At 38.0% G+C, this 18,747-nt stretch overlaps 1 protein-coding gene across 5 annotated transcripts in view; it reads left to right on the top strand.

Annotated features, from left to right (window-relative positions):
• Positions 1 to 18,747, top strand: part of ZFYVE28 (zinc finger FYVE-type containing 28) — a 151,181-nt gene that overhangs the window by 50,284 nt on the left and 82,150 nt on the right. For all 5 annotated transcript variants that reach the window (XM_048303972.1, XM_048303971.1, XM_048303970.1 and 2 more), the window contains exon 2: positions 17,360 to 17,500. In XM_048303972.1, the coding sequence (XP_048159929.1) occupies positions 17,360 to 17,500 (141 nt within the window). The remainder of the gene's footprint in view (positions 1 to 17,359; positions 17,501 to 18,747) is intronic.

The following is an 18,747-nucleotide window of genomic DNA, read 5'->3' as shown; positions in this document are numbered from 1 at the left end:
CTGTTTCTTGCTCTCTGTTTGCTGGATTTCTTCCTTCTGGCTTTTTCTTTAATACTTGCTGTGAAGTTGAAGTCTTGAAGCTGGAGATGGTTTCTCAGAATGATTGGGGAGCACTGCAGCATAGCTAGGTCATGATGAAGCCTACGGTAATATAAATATTATATTAAGGTTGGTTATTAAACTGTAAAAAGGACACAGCAGTTTTTCGAAAACTGTAATTACTTAGGTTGTTGCCAAGCTGGAATTAAATCAGTTGTTTTGCCAGTAGCCAAAAAAATGGAAGATAAGAACTACAAGCAGGGGCATAAAACCTATGAACGTCCACTTTTTTTGTATTAATACTTTGTTGTCATGTCCACCTGAAATGTGTTCAGAATTGTTTTTATAGTCACTCTTTCAAGATGCCACTGAAAAAGTAGATGTTGCAAAAACCCTGTTTTGTGTATGTGAGATAAACAGGACAAGCAAAGAGTTAAGTAGTAGTTTTATTTGAGCTTTGTTAGAGGCATTCTGTTTTATCAGTTCATTGTCAGAAATCAGTTCAATCTGTCAGTTTGCTGCTTTATGTGAACTTTTCCAATGGCAACCAACAAAATTTTTTTCCCCTTGTATATAAATCAGTAAATCTGTCAAAGTCTGCCTTCAGCCTGGCTGTTCATCCATATGCTGCAGAATGCTGAAAGAACAGGAATGCAGCTATTTCTTAAACAGAACTATTTTACTATGTTCTGGAATGCTGGATGTGGAAGCTAATTAGCATTTTTTTGAAATTTCTTTGTAGCTTATTATTACTCTGTGCAAAATTTCACCTGGGTATATGCAAATAAGTTCATATTTGTCTTGGTAGGGTGGTATGATGTCTGAATGGCAATGGCTTACAATAAGAAACAGGATGGGTTCATTTTCTAGCATCTTACAAAGCAGTTTCTCTAAGCAATTTAACCTTTTGTGTGTGAAGCAGTCACTGGGGAGCCTTATGTATAATGCTGCATTATAATAGGCTCTTCCACATAAACCAGCTTTAAACATTTTTTCCCCAGAATGCTGCAGAGGTTCAGTAGTTTGTTGTTAAACTGAGCCAAAATAACCATAACAGCTTTTTGTGGGTTTAGAAACCAAATGTCAAGATTCTCAGGAATGTCTCGCTGCCCTAATGCTGTATTTGAACTTCTACTGGTGCAGATGTGAATTGTGATGGATTAGTGGGTCATCTGATTCTCTAAAATTATTTTGCATTTATCACATTAGAAATGTATATAATAAAATAGTTCCGCTTTTTATGGCTATGTACATTCCAATGAGAATCTACTAGGATTTTGATTTTAAGGAGAAAAATTTCAAACCACCAAAAGAATAAACCTGAATGTATTGGAAAACCTTCTTTCCTTTTAAAGAGAACTCATATTTCTCGCTTCTTCTCAGTCCTCTGAATTTGCTGCACTGTAAGTTTTGCCATCATGTCCAGGAGACTCAGTGATTTTAAGGCATTAGGAAAAATAAATCCACCAGTGTATATACACTCAAATGAATGCATCCTGCAATATGTTGCTACTAAAACTACTTACATTTAGAGCAAGTAATTAAATTCCACTGACTAGATTATTTTTTCTCCTCAGAATGGGAAGTGTCCTTTTCACTTTTCTGTCTTTCTTATAATCAAAACAACATATGTTGTAATTGCTGGTTTCTTGATGAATTCACAGTAATAATCCTGAACTGTTGGTTGTTGGTTTTGGCTTGATGCAAGAACACTGGTGTTGTCTTGAATGAGCTATTGCCAGTATACAAGTAAGGATTAGATTTTTTTGGAATGTTTCATATATTCAGTGAAGCTATGTTACAGGCAGAATGGAGCTTTAATCCAAGGTTATTCCATCAGTTATTGGGGAAAAAAAATTGACAGATACTTTGCCCCAGTAATAGATGTAGTTTTCAGGGGTTTTCTCTCTCTCTCTGCTGTTCTCTCTTTGTATCACTGTCCACCAGTGTTTTAATCTTGTTTGGTTTGATATGAGTTCATAGGCTTCTTTCTTGGTGCAAAGCTTTCAGAGCAAGCTTATGTCAGTGGCCAACTAAACCAGTACATCTATCTCCCCTAGCACATGACTACTATTTTTCTTAAAATTAGCCTTGGTTCTTTACATTTTACCTGTTTTTCTGGATGGGTTGGTTTATTTGTTTGTTGTTTTGGTTTTGGGTTGGTTTTTTTTTGTTGTTGTTGGTTGGTGGGTTTTTTTTGTTTGTTTTTTTGGTTTGGTTTGGTTTTTTGTTTTCTTTGTTGTTTGTTTGTTTGGGGTTTCTTTGATATACCAAGGGTGCTAATCCATGTGTAATTTTGGAGCCATCAGGTATGATGTCAGCTTTTCCACTTCAGTCTGTTAATGTTTTTCTGAGAAGTAATATGTTGGCAGAGGGCTGCCTCAGCAGCCTGATCCTAGAGGACAAATGGGAAAATCAAGTAACAAGAGCTTCCATGAATGAACACATCTTGTACTTCAGAAGTATTTTGGCATAGCTAAGCCATCTGCTGCCTAGAACTGAAAAGTTCTGAAGGCAGTGTCTGCAATATGTTGGTCCCAGGCTCTGCTTTGTCTTTGCAAGATTGATTTTTTTTACTTTGGCTTCATGATCTCATGTGAGGCCTTTCTCCTGCACAGGTGTGGACTCATTAAAACTAGAGCAGATTCTTAATGCCCAGTTCTCAGGTGAAGGGCTGTGATTTGACTCTACCAAACTTAGTTTTTCCTCAGGACTGTTTGGTGTTACACTTTTTTTTCTACTCTCTTTCTGGGGTGCTGTGGCTGCTTATGCCTAAGTGAAATTTTTCTTGGCACAAGCTGACAGACAAACCTGAGAAATAGTCTGAAAAACTGCTACTTTTGACTCTCTTCCCAGCTAGGAACTGCGCTGATTTTATGAATGGGGAAAAAAATCCTCAGAGCATGTTATTCCAGTCTAGGTGGAGTTTCTGCTTAGGCTGGGTGAGGGTTTAGAAACCTCTGAAAGGACTCAGTAAGTCATGTGGGAATGTGAATCAATAAACTACCACCTTAAGAAACTCAGACATACTTAATTTCTCACTAAGGATGTATATTCATATGTCTTCAAAGTATATAAAAGAATATTAGTGACTGGAGTGGTAAATTTGTGATAGTCTGTGATTGAGAACTAAGAGCTTTGTAGAGCACTGAATCTAGACTGTCTTTTGGTTTTAAGGGGAAGTGAGCTGGCATGGAGTGGGTTATATTCAGTATGTACATACCTTATGCACAGAACCTTTTCTCATAATCAGATACAGTGAATATATACCATGTTTTATTATGGTTTTTACAAGCAACAGTGCAGCCTTGGGTATAATTATTCCCTCTGACAGAAATCTCATGTTCTGGATCCCATGCTCAGTTGACATGTTTTTCATGTGTTCTTGCTGTCGTCATAAGTACTGTTTAAATGACTTCCAAAAAAAATCACTCACTGGAGTATCCCTCCATATTTTATATTGTTGAGTCCTTTACAGCACAAAAGCCTTGGTTCTTTGATGAGGAGCAGTGTGTTTTGTATTGGGAGGTTGAAAAATGGAAGAGTGATGCTGTAGAAAGACTTGGAGGTACAATGCAGGCAGATGCATTTGGTGCACATGGGGAGAGATGGTTCAGGGAGCGAGGCAAACCAGTCTGCCAAACCAAATTTGTTATATGCTGCCAGCTGCACAGTCTAATTGCATCTGTCTTGTGGCGGTGTGAAAGAGACTTTGGGGTGTGCCAGAGAATGAGTGAAAAGCTTGCTTTTGTAATTTGGTTTGCTCTAGTGTTGCTGTTAAACATTAAGTTTTTATGGTAATATTTTGTTATAGTGGGGTTTTTTGGAAGTTGACATGATTGAGTGGGTTAGTTATTAGGGCAGTGTTAGTTTTCAAATTGCAGTCTCCTGTACTGAGTGATGCTTGTGGTGAGGTACTAAGGCAAGGCTCTATTGGAGCATCATCCATTGCAAGTCAGAATAAATTCCTCATCATGTGAAATGAAATGCATGAGAGTCACGTTATCCTCTGCAATTAATTGCTGAAGTGTGTAACACTGCTCTGCTGGAGAGTTTTCCCATCTGTTGCAGAGGACAATATGCACAGAGGAACTCTGAATCAGTGCTGGCCTGAGCAGAATGAAAATAAAACGAACTTTTCTCTTTGAATTCTAATTTTTGGGGTTTTTCAAATTTTTTCCTGCAGTATATCTTGCTCTAAGTGCTGCATATGTTCTTATGTAGCGATTTGTCCAGAGAGAAATTACGTGTGTAAGAGAAATTTCTCCCTTTTGTTCTCTTTTGGGAATCACAAGGCTCTGTTGGGCCACCTGGAATACTGGGCTGAGTGCAGGTCCAGCTGGGCAGGAAGAATCGCTCGTGTGCTACCACAGAGGAGCAAATGGCACCCTGATGATGTTGGGGTGTGGGGTGGCAGAGCACAGCCTCACTAAGCTCCTTTGCAGAAACTTGGGGTGTTTAAGGGAGGTTCTCTAAGTCTGTGCTTCACAAGTGCAAACAACTCTGTGGTAAGAAACATACATATATATATATAATCATTAGGAAGTCTAGCAGTCTCCTGGTTTTTCATGTTTTGTGTAATGAAATTATTTCATGGGAAATAAAGATGTTTGTAATAGCTCTTCTGGTAATTTAGCAAGTCTCACTTTGCAGGTAATTTAGCTTTTCCTTTATGGAATAAAATAACTTGCATATCTTTCTTGAAGTTTTCCTTTACTAATACAATTTTGTATATACAAGGGCTATTAATGTAATTTTCATAGTTCAAATTGTTTCATTTACAGAATCACAGCATAGTTTAGGGTTGGAAGGGACCTCTGGAGATCATCCAGTCCAACATCCCTGCCAAGGCAGGGGCACCTGGAGCAGATTACATAGGAATGTGTTGAGGTGGATTTTTAATGTCTCCAGGGAGGGAGACTCCATGACCTCCCTGGGCAGCCTGTATCAGTGCCCTGCCACTATCAATGTAAAGTTCAGCCTCATGTTGAAGTGAAACTTTTTGTGTTTTATTTTATGGCCATTGCTGCTTGTCCTGTCCTGGACACCACTGAAAAGGTCTGGCACTCTAGGATTTATCTTGTTAGGAGGCCTGCATTCATCACAGCTATAGAATTTAGCTTTGAGATTTGATGCTCAGAAGTTACCAGTGAGGAGGGCTGGGTTTACTGTGGAACTTCAAGATGCTTTTAAAAAAGGAAAGTTTTTATTTGGTTTATAAATCCATCTTTTTAGTTGTATCTTTGTTTCCTATATCTGCTCTGTTCTCAACACTAGTACTGGGTTTGGTTCTGTCTTAGCCTGAGTGCTTTTGGTTATGCTTTTTTGCATCTTGTACTTCAGATTTTTATTGCCTTCCTCATTGCAGCACTTCCAGCATTCAGTGACATGTTAAACAGTGACCACTGTATTTCACAAGTGGATTTTGTCTAATTTAAATGTGGAGCTGCCTGTCTCAAATGGGTCTTTATGAAGCAATCTGCATTCACAAAACACCTGGGAATTTTTGCCATAATTTTTGACAGATTATTTTGCTGTATGTGGAATAAATATATAAATGTATGTCTCCATAATAAGTCATTGTGCTGTAATTAGTCAGTACTTTCACCGTCTTACTGTAATTACACCCACTCACCCTCTATAGGTAATGCCCTTTCTTTGTCTCAGGTTGTATTGGCACCTGACTAGTCCTTAGGCTGGTGTAGATAGCAACACAAACAATCAAGCAGTAGCTGCTTGCAGAGTAGAAATACACTGCCAGCTTGATTTACGTTTCTGTTTTTAGTCCATTTCAGAATCATAATTGTGTTTTGCTGAATGTAAATAATTCTCAATGGCCCTTGAAAATAGATGCAGATCCCCAGACTTCGTGAGTTCCAGGTTATATTCTTTTGCCTGTCATTTCCAGTTGATAAATTCTGGACTTCCTTTTTTTTCTCAAATAAATAAACAGAAAAGTAAATGAATAAAAATTTTCTGAACACATACTTTGATTATGGATATTATTCATGGTTTTGAATGGTGGTTGTGTTCTCAGCATAATTTTGGGATGTGATAACATCATCTCTGAAGTGAATGTGTCTTCCTGAACAGAACCTTTAATTGGATATATTCTATTTTAGCCTATGTATATCGTTAGTAATTAAAAATAATGTAAAAAATATATCAAGGAAAACAAATAGCAAAAAAATCTGAGTTATGGCATATTGGTATGAATATTTGCTGTTTTAAAAAAATGCCTGTCAGTTTTCACAACATTTTCTTTCAAAGGAAAATGCTGTGTTTCACCTGTAACTTGGTAAGGAAAAGCAGTATAGTGTTAGAAGTTGTAAAATATTCAGAGCATGAGGAAACTGTTGCCTGACTAGATGAAGTAACTGCTTGGAGGAATAACCAAAAACATTTTACTGTAAAACTTTTCAATTAATTGCTTTGACTGTGTTTGCAAAAAGCAACGAAAGTGTAAAATACATCTCCTTTAAGTACTTTTCCACAGTTCCTTGGGTCATGTGTATTAAAAGCACGAGATTTATGTTTAATAATGCATTGAGATTTTTTTTTAGATCGTCATTGGTAATCCCTGAAGCTCTGCAGGCATTTTCAGTGTGCAGGCTTGCCTGTGTCATATACACTGGATTTTGGAAAATAAAGCAGAGCTGTGGCTCAGGTGTGGTGTAACCACTGCTGGAGGGAGCAAAACAGAAAAAACTGGAGCTAAATTTGGATGCAAGACAGTTGGTCTCTAAGGTAGCAAGAAGCAGCAAAAAAGAGATTTTTATTTCAGTAGGTTTGAACTGGTGTATCTTGCATTCAGAAGGAAATTGTACCATTATGCTCCTGGCAGATCTAGAGGGATCTGGAGATCTGATTGGGCTGGAGAGAGACATGTCTGGTTTAGGCAAGACCACCGTGGGGAAGTACTTCCAGGTTCTGACCTTCATTATGGATTTGTTACACAAAACAGAAAGGCTAGAGCACAGAAAAAATGAGGAATAGGAGATGCCTATGGTTGTTCTTGCCTGTTTTAGAGCAAATTCGCGTTTTAGGCAAGTCACGTGATCGTGTGACTGTAGGTTAGACAGCTGTGTAAGTCAGGCTGGATGCAACTGTTACCGACTGTTTTCAGAGCAGTCTTGAAATTAATGGCAATAATTGAGAACTTGGATTTCAGAAATGTCAGGAAGCTTTTGACACTTAGATTTTATGTTGCTTAGTCAGAGAAAAATATTCACTGTGTTGCAGCTGAAAAGCAATTAATAGCTTTGATCCAAGACTGCATTTATGCTGAACCTTGTGTCAAATGCAGTATTCATGATGAAACCAATGGAGCAATTTAAGGTGTTATGTCATTGAAATACAAGTTAGAGTTACCCCAGCAGGTGTCCATCCCATAAGGCTTTGGAAGCACTGGAGTTCTTTGCCCCATTACATGTGAGGAGTCTTGAGTCTTTCTGTGATTTTGGTATGGTCCCTAGTTAATGTTCATTTCTGGAGCCTGACTGGGGTTTAGAGCCTGTATAGTGCAGGGATGGTAGAGAAGATCTTTTGGCTGTGCTGGAAGATAAAGATTCTTAGTGTCTGCTGATAAAGGCTTTCAGTAGGTGTTTACATGGAAATAGAAGCAAATTTTTACTTGTATGAGTTAATACTTTTGCGTTACTTAGGCGTGCTTTGTTTTTCGAACATCACATTTCTCTGTCTTTTTGTGGTGCCTCCAGTGTAGTGTTGTTTTTCAATACTATTATCAAATACAGTAAAGGAAAACTAGTTTGAATCATATTTTTGCCAAGGTATTGTAAATATTACAGTAAGCATTACTGGTAATGCATTTCCACTTAACATCAGTTCTGCAATTAATGCGTTTATCTCTTTTGTCACTTGGCATTCTACAGAAATACCTGGCAACCAGAAGTTTGCAGAATGCATTTGGGGACAACCAACATTTAGGTAGAATGTGAAAGTGATACTGCTGATCAATAAAGGGTAATAGGCAATAGAGTGTATGTGTAATAGCTGTTCTGAAAGCTGTTGTTGGGAATGTGGGAAAAGGGTCCATTCATTAAATAGGTAGTGCCGTAATTATGTTGGTTTTTCATAAGTACCTGAACAGGCAGCAACCAGGTCGGGCAAACTTGATCTTGCCAGAAGAAACAATATGTGATTTTTAAATCCTTGTATGAATCACTAATATGTATTGAATAGAGGGTTTGGGGGTTTTTTGTGTTTTGTTTTGTTTGGATTTTTTGTTTTATTGTTCCTCTCAATAAATGGATATAGAGAGACTGTAAGCCCAAAGAGCATTCATGGTTGCATTTAACTTCTGCTTAGTTTTTGTGCATTCTGTGTCTTGTTTTAAAAGGAGCAGTTTGGGGTTGAGAATGGCTGAAGACTGATAGAGCTTATCCAACATGCATGCTGATGAGAAGTGGTCAAACTCAAACTGTATGCTGAGCTAGCACAGAAAACGGGAATAGCTGTACAAACCCATTTGTCTCCCAGGAGAGATTTTCTGCGTGACCAGGAGACCAAGGACAGACCTTGAGGATATTGTCTAAAAAGACCTGGGAGTGCCTAATTGAGCAAAAAATATTCAATTCAGCAGGGAGTGGGAGCAGGGATGCATGGGAGCCTTCTGCTATGCACTATCATCCAGTCAGTTTCCTGTCTCCAGCAAATATGTGCTTTTTGTGTACTTGAATATATTTTGTTGTTGTTGGACTGCTTCCAAAGTTTTAAACATGGTTTAAAGTCCTGTGTAGTCCTGCTGTCAGCCTTTCCCCTCCCTTTCTTCTTGCTCATGTTCTGGTAATTTTCAAAGCCACTATTCATGCTCAAGTGTGCTTGGAAAAAGGATAGTAATCACAGTATCAAGTTGTTAAAAGCAATGAAGTTCCTAAAAGTTCCCTAAAACTTTAGGTAGGCTCTGCCTACAACGAGGTGTAGACTTTCTGCAAAGAGAGATGATGTTAAATACTTGAAATAGAGGACTGTGTCTGGAGTGTGTTCCTGGTTAGACATGGGTGAATCTCCCATTCAGAGACTGGGAGCACAGATGGGTGCTGTGGTAAAAGCATGGGACAAACATCCACTGAAGCTTGCTGTTGCCTGGAAAACAGAGTAGGAAACAGAGTTTGACTGGTGATGGCACTTGGAAAGCTACTTGTTTATATGATTTAGCTGAAATAGTGGAAATAAGATCAAAAGATTTACTTATGCAAACATTCATTTGAAGTTATTGTCAGAAGGCAGAAGCTGGGAAAAGTTTCGCTGCTGAGGGCTGTATGAGCCATTTCTTTCATCACTGAGTTGAACAGGTGCACTTTGGAACAAAGTTTTGATGAAATCTTTTTGTTGCAATGATTGATTGTGCTACTGATACAATGCCAAGGTAGTTAAATCCCAAGCATCTGTCAAGGTGTTCAGCTTGAGCTTGTTGAAAGTCTCCTACAAGGCAAATGAGGTTATGTATGAGCAGCTTTACACAGATGCTGCTGCTTTTGTTAAAATATGATATGGAACAGCTCAGACTCACCCTAAGTGAGTTTGCTGAGCCAAAGAAAAAGAAAGATGCACTTTGAACATGAAAAAACTAAGGAATGTGCTATGCCTGTTGATACCTGAGAAGGACTATGGAGCAACTCTTTCACAGTCATCAGGCTTGAACTTGCTGGGTCAGGTTACCCTCTTATTAGAGTTTTGTCTATGCCCTGATTAAGATAATTATTTTATGATATAGAAGTAAGAAGTTGTACATGGCAGATTGTTCAAAATTGGTTGGTTCTGAACAGCAAAGCAAAATTTGTGTTTTAGGAGGTCTGCTAAGCCTGACCAAAATACTGGAACTATAGACCTAGGAAGGAAAAAATAATTTAGGGATGTGTGTGCTAAAAGATGACAGAACCAAAAAGAGTCTTCAAGACGATCCTTTAACTGCATAAAGTGGTTGTTTGAGGTTGTTGGGGGTTTTTTGTTTGTTGGGTTTAGTTGGGTTTTTTAGGATAAAAGTCTGATTCTGAAAGGAAAAAAGGTAATACCTCGAGAGAAATTAACATGTTAGACATGTCTAAGAACAGGTCATTGTTTGCCCAAATATTTAGGAGTTATAAATATTTAGACACATCCATTAGACTATAACATAACTAGAGTGGGTTGAAAGTACTCTAATGTGGCAAGTTGTGAAGACATGTAGTGTGGCAGGATGCTTTGGATTGCTGGGGGACAGATTGCTGGGTGCCACTTCCAAATGCCGCATGATTTTCCTCTGTGTAAGGGGGGGCTGTACATCTGGAATTGAACATAATCGATCAACAAGCCCAGGGAGCTAAATTGGCTATTTTCCTCTTTGTAGGTAACAAATCACTAAAAGCACTGCAGAATCTATTTTATTTGAAGAAATGCTTAGTGTCATGTTTGAGTTTAAATACAAAAATCTAGACAGATCTGAAGCAAACTGCATAAAAGCATTTAGGGAAAAAAAAAACCTGAAGAGTGATTTGTACATTTCAATATGTATCCTGACAAGCTGAATTTGTTGTTTCTAAGTAAATATTTTTTCTTTAAACTTGATGTTCTTACAGCAGCTGAGAATGAAATCTGATTAGCTTAAGTCAAACTCTGAGATATTAGCTGCTGGAGGACGCTTTGGTTAAGTGTTTTACAAGTTCAGAGGGGTGGGTTGACCTTGTCTGGCTGCCAGGTGCCCACCCAGCCATTCTCTCACTCCCCTTCACAACAGGCCAGGGAAAGAAAATAGGATGAAAAAGCTTGTGGGTCAGGATAAAGACAGGGAGATCACTCACCAGTTGCCATCATGAGCAAAACAGATGTAATATGGGGAAGGTTAATTTCTTGCTAATTAAAAATAGCCCGCCATAGGCTGGATGAGTAGGCAACCTTGAAGGTTGCCCACTCTTCACCTGGAAGAAGTGGCTGCTCCACCACTTCCCTACAGCAAAACCCTTTTCTCTTCTGGAGTCCATCTTCTTTTCTAGAAATCGAGGCTATGGTTCAGCTGCAGGGCACTCCTATTCTGCAGAATAGATGTCCGAAAGCTTCAGTAATTTGTATTCAGCATATGCTTATGTGCTTCCCCCAGAAAATATGGATTTGAGCACATGCTTTTCCAGATTAGTATTATGAACACTCAAAAATAGAAACTATGTACACTGACTTAATCTATCATGAGTGAAAACCGACAGCATGGCAGTCTCAGATGTTTGGTACTCTAGTTCAGCATAACTGTTATCAGATTTTCATGTTTGGGGGGTTCGAATTACACCCAATGTAGAGAAAATTGGAAAAGATTATCTACCTGATTTTTGTTGTCCTATGAATCATTAGCTCACTGGGGTTGTTTGTTTTGTCTTTTTGCTTAAGGTGCTGCTAGCATTTTATTGTGTTAACAAGCTGTTCACCTGTCTTTCTTGCTTATGTAATGATATTCTATAGATAAACACAGAGCAGCTGGCAAAGCTTTAACGAGGCTGTAGCTTTTTTCACAATGCTTGGCTTTTACATATCCTTGTGACCAACTACCAGTTGTTGTCTTCATCTCTGAGTCATTTTTCTTTTTTATGCATGTGCAACACCAGCTTAAGACTTCATGACATTGTACAAAATATGACTGCTGAGGGAATTTTTTTCCTTTTTACTTTAACAGATAGCACTTCAGATAGTCAGTAGATTAAAAGGAAAATACCACAAACTAAGTAAAACCCCAAAACCAAACAACCCCCCTCTGCATACATCTATGTGCTTGGAACAGCAGTTCCTTTTTCATTTAGTATGAGGAAATATTTTTGCTGCTAAACCTCTGACAGTTAAGTGCCAGAATTTTTGACTCACCTGCCTGTTAGAGAATTATTGTGTCTTCTTGCTATTTATTAGCATTTGGAAATCAATGAAAAATTCAAAGTGCCTGTCCAAAGGAAGGATGTGAATACACTTGCTTACATGTGAGGTGAAAAATAAGCAGATGTAACAACTTGCTGGTATCCCTTTTTGAAGAAGGACCTTCAGTCTTTGGAATTTGTTGTCTGCCAGTTAAACCTACTACTGCAACTGTGACTGGTGTAAAAAGTTTTAATTGATTAAGTTTCTGTTGCTTTAAATATGTTACTTTTTCGCAATGGCGATAAATAAACTTTGGACTCTGTGCCTAAATCCTGTTACTTTTGAACAAAAAATTTTTTTCTTTATAATATTATGTAAGTCTTAGTTAAATTTAATTAGCTTAAGACTAGTTACATGCAACATTATTTTTAAGTTTTGAAAATACTGAGTTGGCTCATCAGTGCCTTTATTTAAATTGCTTAGGGCCTAATTCTGCCTTTTCCACAGAGCACGCTGCCATCTTGTACAAGGAGTTGTTTTCCAATACAGAAGTATCGTTTTCTGTACACTGCAGAGTAGAAGCAAGTTTCTAACCTATGGCTTTCATGATTTCTCATCCTAAAGGGAATGTGCTTTCACTTGGGAAGTCCCTTTTTAAAAATTTCTGTGCTGTACAGTAATTGTTCATATTTGGGACCGTCCGATAATAGCAGCACGTATTTTGGGGAATGGAAAGTTTAAGGTTGATCCTGCGCCTCTTTCCTTTCCCTGAAAATACAGTAGGCAACAGATTTAGGCTGAGAACAACTCCTTAATAGACACACTACTGTTATGACCTGCCTCTGAGGCAGGCTGGGATTCCTGTTAATAAATTCCTTGGGATGAATTAGAGTGAAAAGACATTGAGTGACTGGTGTATTTATGAGGCAGATTTATTTTAAAACAATTCAATTGCGGTGGAAAGTATGTGGGCATTTTGTTTCTCTTCTATAAAAGTATAAACGTACCACAAAATACATAAGGAAAAGAAAGAGAAGGAAAGGATAAGAGTAGATAGTTGAGAGGAAAGATGTCACCGCCTGAGGATCCAGTGATGAGACTTGATCACTGTTTTGCTGTACTAGTAGTCACGGACGTGATCCGTTGGGAATGGGGGCCCACAAAACAAAAAGTTTGTCAGGTTATATACATTCAAGTTGGCATGGAAATGCCTGGATCTCTTCCCAGGGAAAGGGATTCTCCAAGTCTGATGGAACACTATGGGCCACGTACAGTCTTCTGATGGAGAATTCCCCAAAAGAGTGAGGGAGTACTTTGGGGTCCTCGGTGGTTTTGAGCCCCCTCTATTGGTCCTGCCCACTCCTTGACTCCACTTCTGTGCTTCTGCACTTTATTTTGTGTGGTCACTGTAGACCTGAACAGGAAAATTAGCTCCAGAGAGGTGCTGCCCTGTGTTTGCATAGCCCCCACTTCCGGGCACATCCTGTTCTAACTTTCTCACTTGAGTGGTCATTGGTGTTTGAGGCATAGCAATGCATTAACTCCTTACTGTTCAGGCTTCTAAAACCACCCTTTCCCTTACCACAGGGGGAATAAAAGAGGCTGTGTAGCTTCAAGACAGTTCCACTGATGTGAATGTGATAGCCTTCCTCTAAAACTTTTCTCATCAGCTGTTAGAGCTGTAGTAGAATAGGAATGGTTGAACAAGCAGTTGATGTTTAACCAAATATTGTCCTGTGGTTGTGAAGGCATTTCTTAATAAAATATATGTATTTGTGTAAAATACACCTTTTAGTAAGTGCTCCTTGAAAAGTTACCCCAGTGGATGTAGGTTTGCTTTGTTCCCATGTCAAAAGGCAATCTGGATTTACCATCAGCAAAGGCGTATAATTAATGCTTTTCTGTATAGTTTCTTTCCATAGGGATCAAGTCAGGGTTCCTGAGTGTGTGGGAGAAACATAAATGCTTAGTGCTGGAAGAGTGCCAGTGAACAAAGGGAGATCTGGAGCCTTTCATCTCAAGTCCATGGACTTTATTTTGAGCAGGGTTGGGTTTTAGCTGTTGTTCTGAAGACTTTAGATCAGCAATTCAAAAATGATGGATATTATTTTCCAGAGGACAACTGGCAGGCTTCAGAAGATAGTGCTATCACTAGCTGGGATCTTGCTCATTTGCATGGCTCCCTTGCTTCTTTCTGTTCTTTGGCTTATTTGGGATCATCATGTCTTCTTTTTGCGGTGGTGGTGGCTGCGTTCCTGTTGCGATCTCAGTGGAAGAAAAAGCCTGAACAAAATCTGTACTTCTCTACAAAGGATCACGGAAACCTGGGCGAAAACATTCCCTTTAATGTTCAAATTATGGGCTGCTGTCAGTTCCAAGATGATGCACGTTTTATGTTACTCAAAAAGAGGTGGTATTGATACTTGAAAGCTGCTGTTAAAAATCATGCAGAAAATGCTTGCAATTTTCTTTCAAAAAGAGGACATTTCCTTAAGAACCACCCTTGTTTCTGTAAATGTGATTTTCAAAGTGATTCTTAGATTCCAGAATTACTGTGTGGCTTGAGATTGGTCTGTTGGAACCCTGGCTTCTTGTTGATAGTTTATTTTTTGGGTGCTGTCCCATGTTGGGAAGTCTGTGCTAGAATTTCTCTTCTCTGTTAGTTGTCACTATTTTTTAGGGATAGTTTCTGGTTTTGGTCTACCTGCTTGTTTACAAGATTGAGAATAGCATCTTTTCTTCTGATGACATGCAATAAATAATTCTACAGACCTGTTATTTATCTAATAACCTGTAGGTAACAGGTTTCTTAATTTGTTTTTTTTTAACATTCTCTTATAGTCCATTTAAACTCCACTCCTGTTTGAAAAATCAGATCAGAATTCATTATGCAATAAACCAACCTAACCTAATCCTGGTCACTGTTCATTGGTTGGACTTCATGGGCAAAGCCAGAATGTAACCAGTTCAATAGTTAATACAGCTTTTTTATATGGACAGTTTTACACTGACCTTGTGGATGGTAGGCAGGCATCTTCTGACTTTGGTATCTGACCTGTTGAGTGCAACTTAATAAAAAGTAAAAATCCTTAAAATAAATATTCAGTGAGTGATCTTATAACATGGCTAAATGTGTGTTACTTTGGTTGCGTTTTTGTTTTTTTTTTTTTTTTTTTTTTTAATTAACTAGTAGTGTGCTGATTCTTGTCTTTGTACTGGCTGGAATGATAGTTTGTGTATATCATACAAATGGGGATAGTAAGTTATGACCCATATATGAAGTGATGGTTTCAAATCTGTGGAGACTGGTGCCAGCACAATGTACCACACCACCGGAGAACAAAGACACTCAGGATAGCCTGGGCCATTTGTTGGGCTGAATATGTGGAATATAAAGAGGCATTAGGAAGAAGGAATGCAAGGTGTACTTGCAGAATGAGACTCCTGCCTGGAGAGCTCATACTCAGGAGGGTGTTGGGGTGATAATAGCAATATCACCACGTACAAAAAACTTCCAGTGCAACCAAACAAAAATTCTCCCCAAAAATCCCAAACCCATATGTGCAGCCTACAGTGGTGATATGGTTAAAGGGGTTACTGCCATCAGTGGATACAGAAATAGGCAAATAGAAGTACTGCAAGTACTCGATGCTGTAGTGGAATAAGGCAAAATGAGCAGTGTTGCTGAAGTCCAGCAAATCAAAACAAGGATTAGATGCATTAATTTGTTGTTAAATGGGATGATTTCCTTAAACAAACTGCCAAGATAAGTGGTAGGTTTTCCATGAGGTGTTTTCAAATTAAGTCTTTCTATTAATTTGAGTATCTAGGGATGGGAATTGCTAACTCTTCTTCTGCCAAGGAATAGTAAGGAATTTGGATTAAATTATTTGAACCATATTTTGCATAAACTGAAAATAAAAATTGGCATTGAACATGGCACCCTCCCTAATTTTCTGTTACCAAGTGGAGTAAATTGAATTTGTAGACTTGTGGTTATTTGCTTTAAGTGGCCCCCTGTGAAGAGATTTAGAGTTTCATGCAGTTTCAGCTTGCCAGGGACCACATATGATTGACAAAATTAATCAAAGATCACACTACTAATCCAGACCAAACATAACACAGTTGAGAGAACTCAATTAAAACTTTTGTTCCTCCAGTTGAAAAAATCAGCCATGTGGGAGCTAAGTATCTCAGGCATACTTGTGTTGCTTGAGACCAGTCTTAATAAATTGCCTTATTTTGCTTCTGCAATGCAATTTAGATGCTTGAAAATCAGCAGTCGTGCTTTGCCACAATTCCATACACAGGCTCCTGCATCTTTGTTTATTAGCTTTGTCCAGAAGGTTTTAATGGTTGTGGATAGATGCTGAAGGAAAACATAAAACCCAGAAATAATAAAAATAATCGGGTAGGGAATGCTTAAAGAAATGCTTTACTAATCTTGACTATAAATACAGAAATTTAGGACTAAACAGCATAAAACTTAGTAGTTCAATTACATGCTCTCCCTCTTATTATCATTCATTTTGAATTTTGTTTGTTTCCCTGACCATATATCACAAGCTTTATCCTTCTCCCTGGGCACCTTTATATCAGGGCTATAGTGAAGACATTATTCAAGAGTGTAGATTTTTGTCAGCTTACACTTAAGATATTGAAACCAGAATTCCTAGCTGTTAATGTTAAAAAAAATCCTTTTATGATGTAAACTTTTACTATTAATATTTATTATTAATATTTCTCAATGTTTTTGAGGAAGCGTTCTTTTGGTCTTTTTATTACAATTGCTGCTTTGTTTTAATGTGGCCAAAAATCCATTGTGATGATTCTGTACTTTGCCATTTGAAAGACTTGTGACATAGTTTTCTCTCTGTAATACCTTGTTTAGTCATATTATTATTTGTTTTGTAAGGTGTTTGCATCTATTTGGCCCTGGTAGATTCAGTACCTTTGCCTTCTGTGGCTTCATTCTTGTGATGCTCAAAAGGAGGATTCTGACCAGATCATGCTGCAAATGTTACTGTGGTGCTTGATAGATTATTCCATTGCTAGATAGGTTTGGGGGTATGGTTTGTTTGTTTTAACTTGGAAAGCAACTTTGTCTTGTTTTTCCCGGAGCTGAAGTCTACTTTTGTTTAATAAACAAAACTTGTGATTCAGCTGTTTGCACCTGCAGATAATTATGTCACAAGTAGTGAGAATGCCAGGGTGGTTTTGGAGATAATGGTAGCTGAGTAATGTCTCAGATTTATTATGTGAGAGGTTTTTTGAGAGTTTGGTTTTTTTTTTGTTCAAAGTAGAACAAATTTCTAAGTGTATGTAAGTATCTCAAGATCATTCTTTTCCATGCTGCCACACTGCTTATCTGGCTTATATGTTAAAAAAAATCACAGTAAATACAACTCCTTGAAGTCAGTTTAATTCTTGGGTTTTGGTTTGGTTTTTTTGTAAAAATAATGTAATATTGTCCATGTCTCCAATACAGAGAACAGACCCACAGCTCCTTGCTCAGTTCTACTATGCTGATGAGGAACTAAATCAAGTAGCAGCTGAACTGGACAGTTTGGATGGAAGAAAAGACCCACAGAGATGTACACTGCTGGTCAACCAGTTTCGCTCCTGTCAGGTAATCAAAGTGGCAACTTCCTGATTTCAGTGGGATTTTAATGTATGTTTAATGTATTACATCAATATTTTTTGTATTAATTAGATTTTATTCTCAGAGGTTTTTAAAGTGAACCATCTTTAGATACATGCCTTTCCTTACTTTAAAGGGTATATTCTTGAAAATACTATCCATAAATGAAATTTCCTACATCTCATATAAGAGTGTGGATGCTTTCCCTGAATGAGAATAGAGATCATAAACTTTGTTTCCTTTATAAAAAATAAGCATACAGAGCTTACTAAGACATGAAAAATATTTCAAAATTTCCAGCAGCAAAAAATAGCCATGTCATTTGTAGCTGCTCAGCTTTCACACCTCATGAATCTGATAGTTTTTCATTAGTAAATGAGCTACATGCAGAGGGTTATATGGTGTTTAGCTAATTCAAATTTTTAGAGGTAGAAACTACTTTTGTTGTACACTTCTGATTTGCATGCATGCTCTGATATTTTCTCTCCCAGTCACACCCAAGAAAAACACTTTAAACTGAAGTAGGCTCAAGTCTAAAATATGTGATGTTCAGCTGATAGGAGGATTTCTGTATGAAAAGTAAATGCTTGCTGTCACCTCAGGAAAATTTAAGTGGAAAGACCATAGTAATAAATACACATTTACATCTCCACTGATGCCTTGAGAGGCCTCCTAGAAACAGACTAGACAGCAGTAAAGAATTAAAAGAGGTATTTATTTGAAAGACCTTCAAAGGTACGCCCAGGGGAGTCTGAAGCTATTCTCAAAATGTACCCCGAGATGGACCCCAGGTCACGAGTTCTTCACTCTTTTATAGGTTTGGTTCATTTGCATAGCAGGGTTAATTCTCCAATTAAAGCTTCAGATTTCCCCTCAGCTTGCCCCCCCCTTTGTGGTTCTTTGGTTTATACTTTTGGCCTAGGACAGTCTTGGTGTCCTTGGAGAACAGGCCCGGAGAGGCTTTGTTATGCCTACCTAGCATGAGAGAGCAGAAGTTAACAGGCTACAAGAAACTTCAGAGTCATGCACCAAGCAGTACAGAATTTGAAAAATATAAAAGTTAAAACCTAAGGCATCACCCCCAAGTCAAATATGGTGCAGTTAAATGTAAAGAATGCATTTTGATTTACACTTGCTAAAATTTTCTCCTGTTACTCCTAATAAAATGTACTGAACTTCATTATGGGAAAAAATTTCATCACTAATCATATTAAGATGAATTTCAAGAAAAGTGC

This window comes from Corvus hawaiiensis, chromosome 5 (assembly GCF_020740725.1).
Source record: "Corvus hawaiiensis isolate bCorHaw1 chromosome 5, bCorHaw1.pri.cur, whole genome shotgun sequence".
Taxonomy (NCBI): domain Eukaryota; kingdom Metazoa; phylum Chordata; class Aves; order Passeriformes; family Corvidae; genus Corvus; species Corvus hawaiiensis.
Note: the sequence above shows the minus strand (reverse complement) of the source record. Positions and strands in the feature narration are given on the sequence as shown.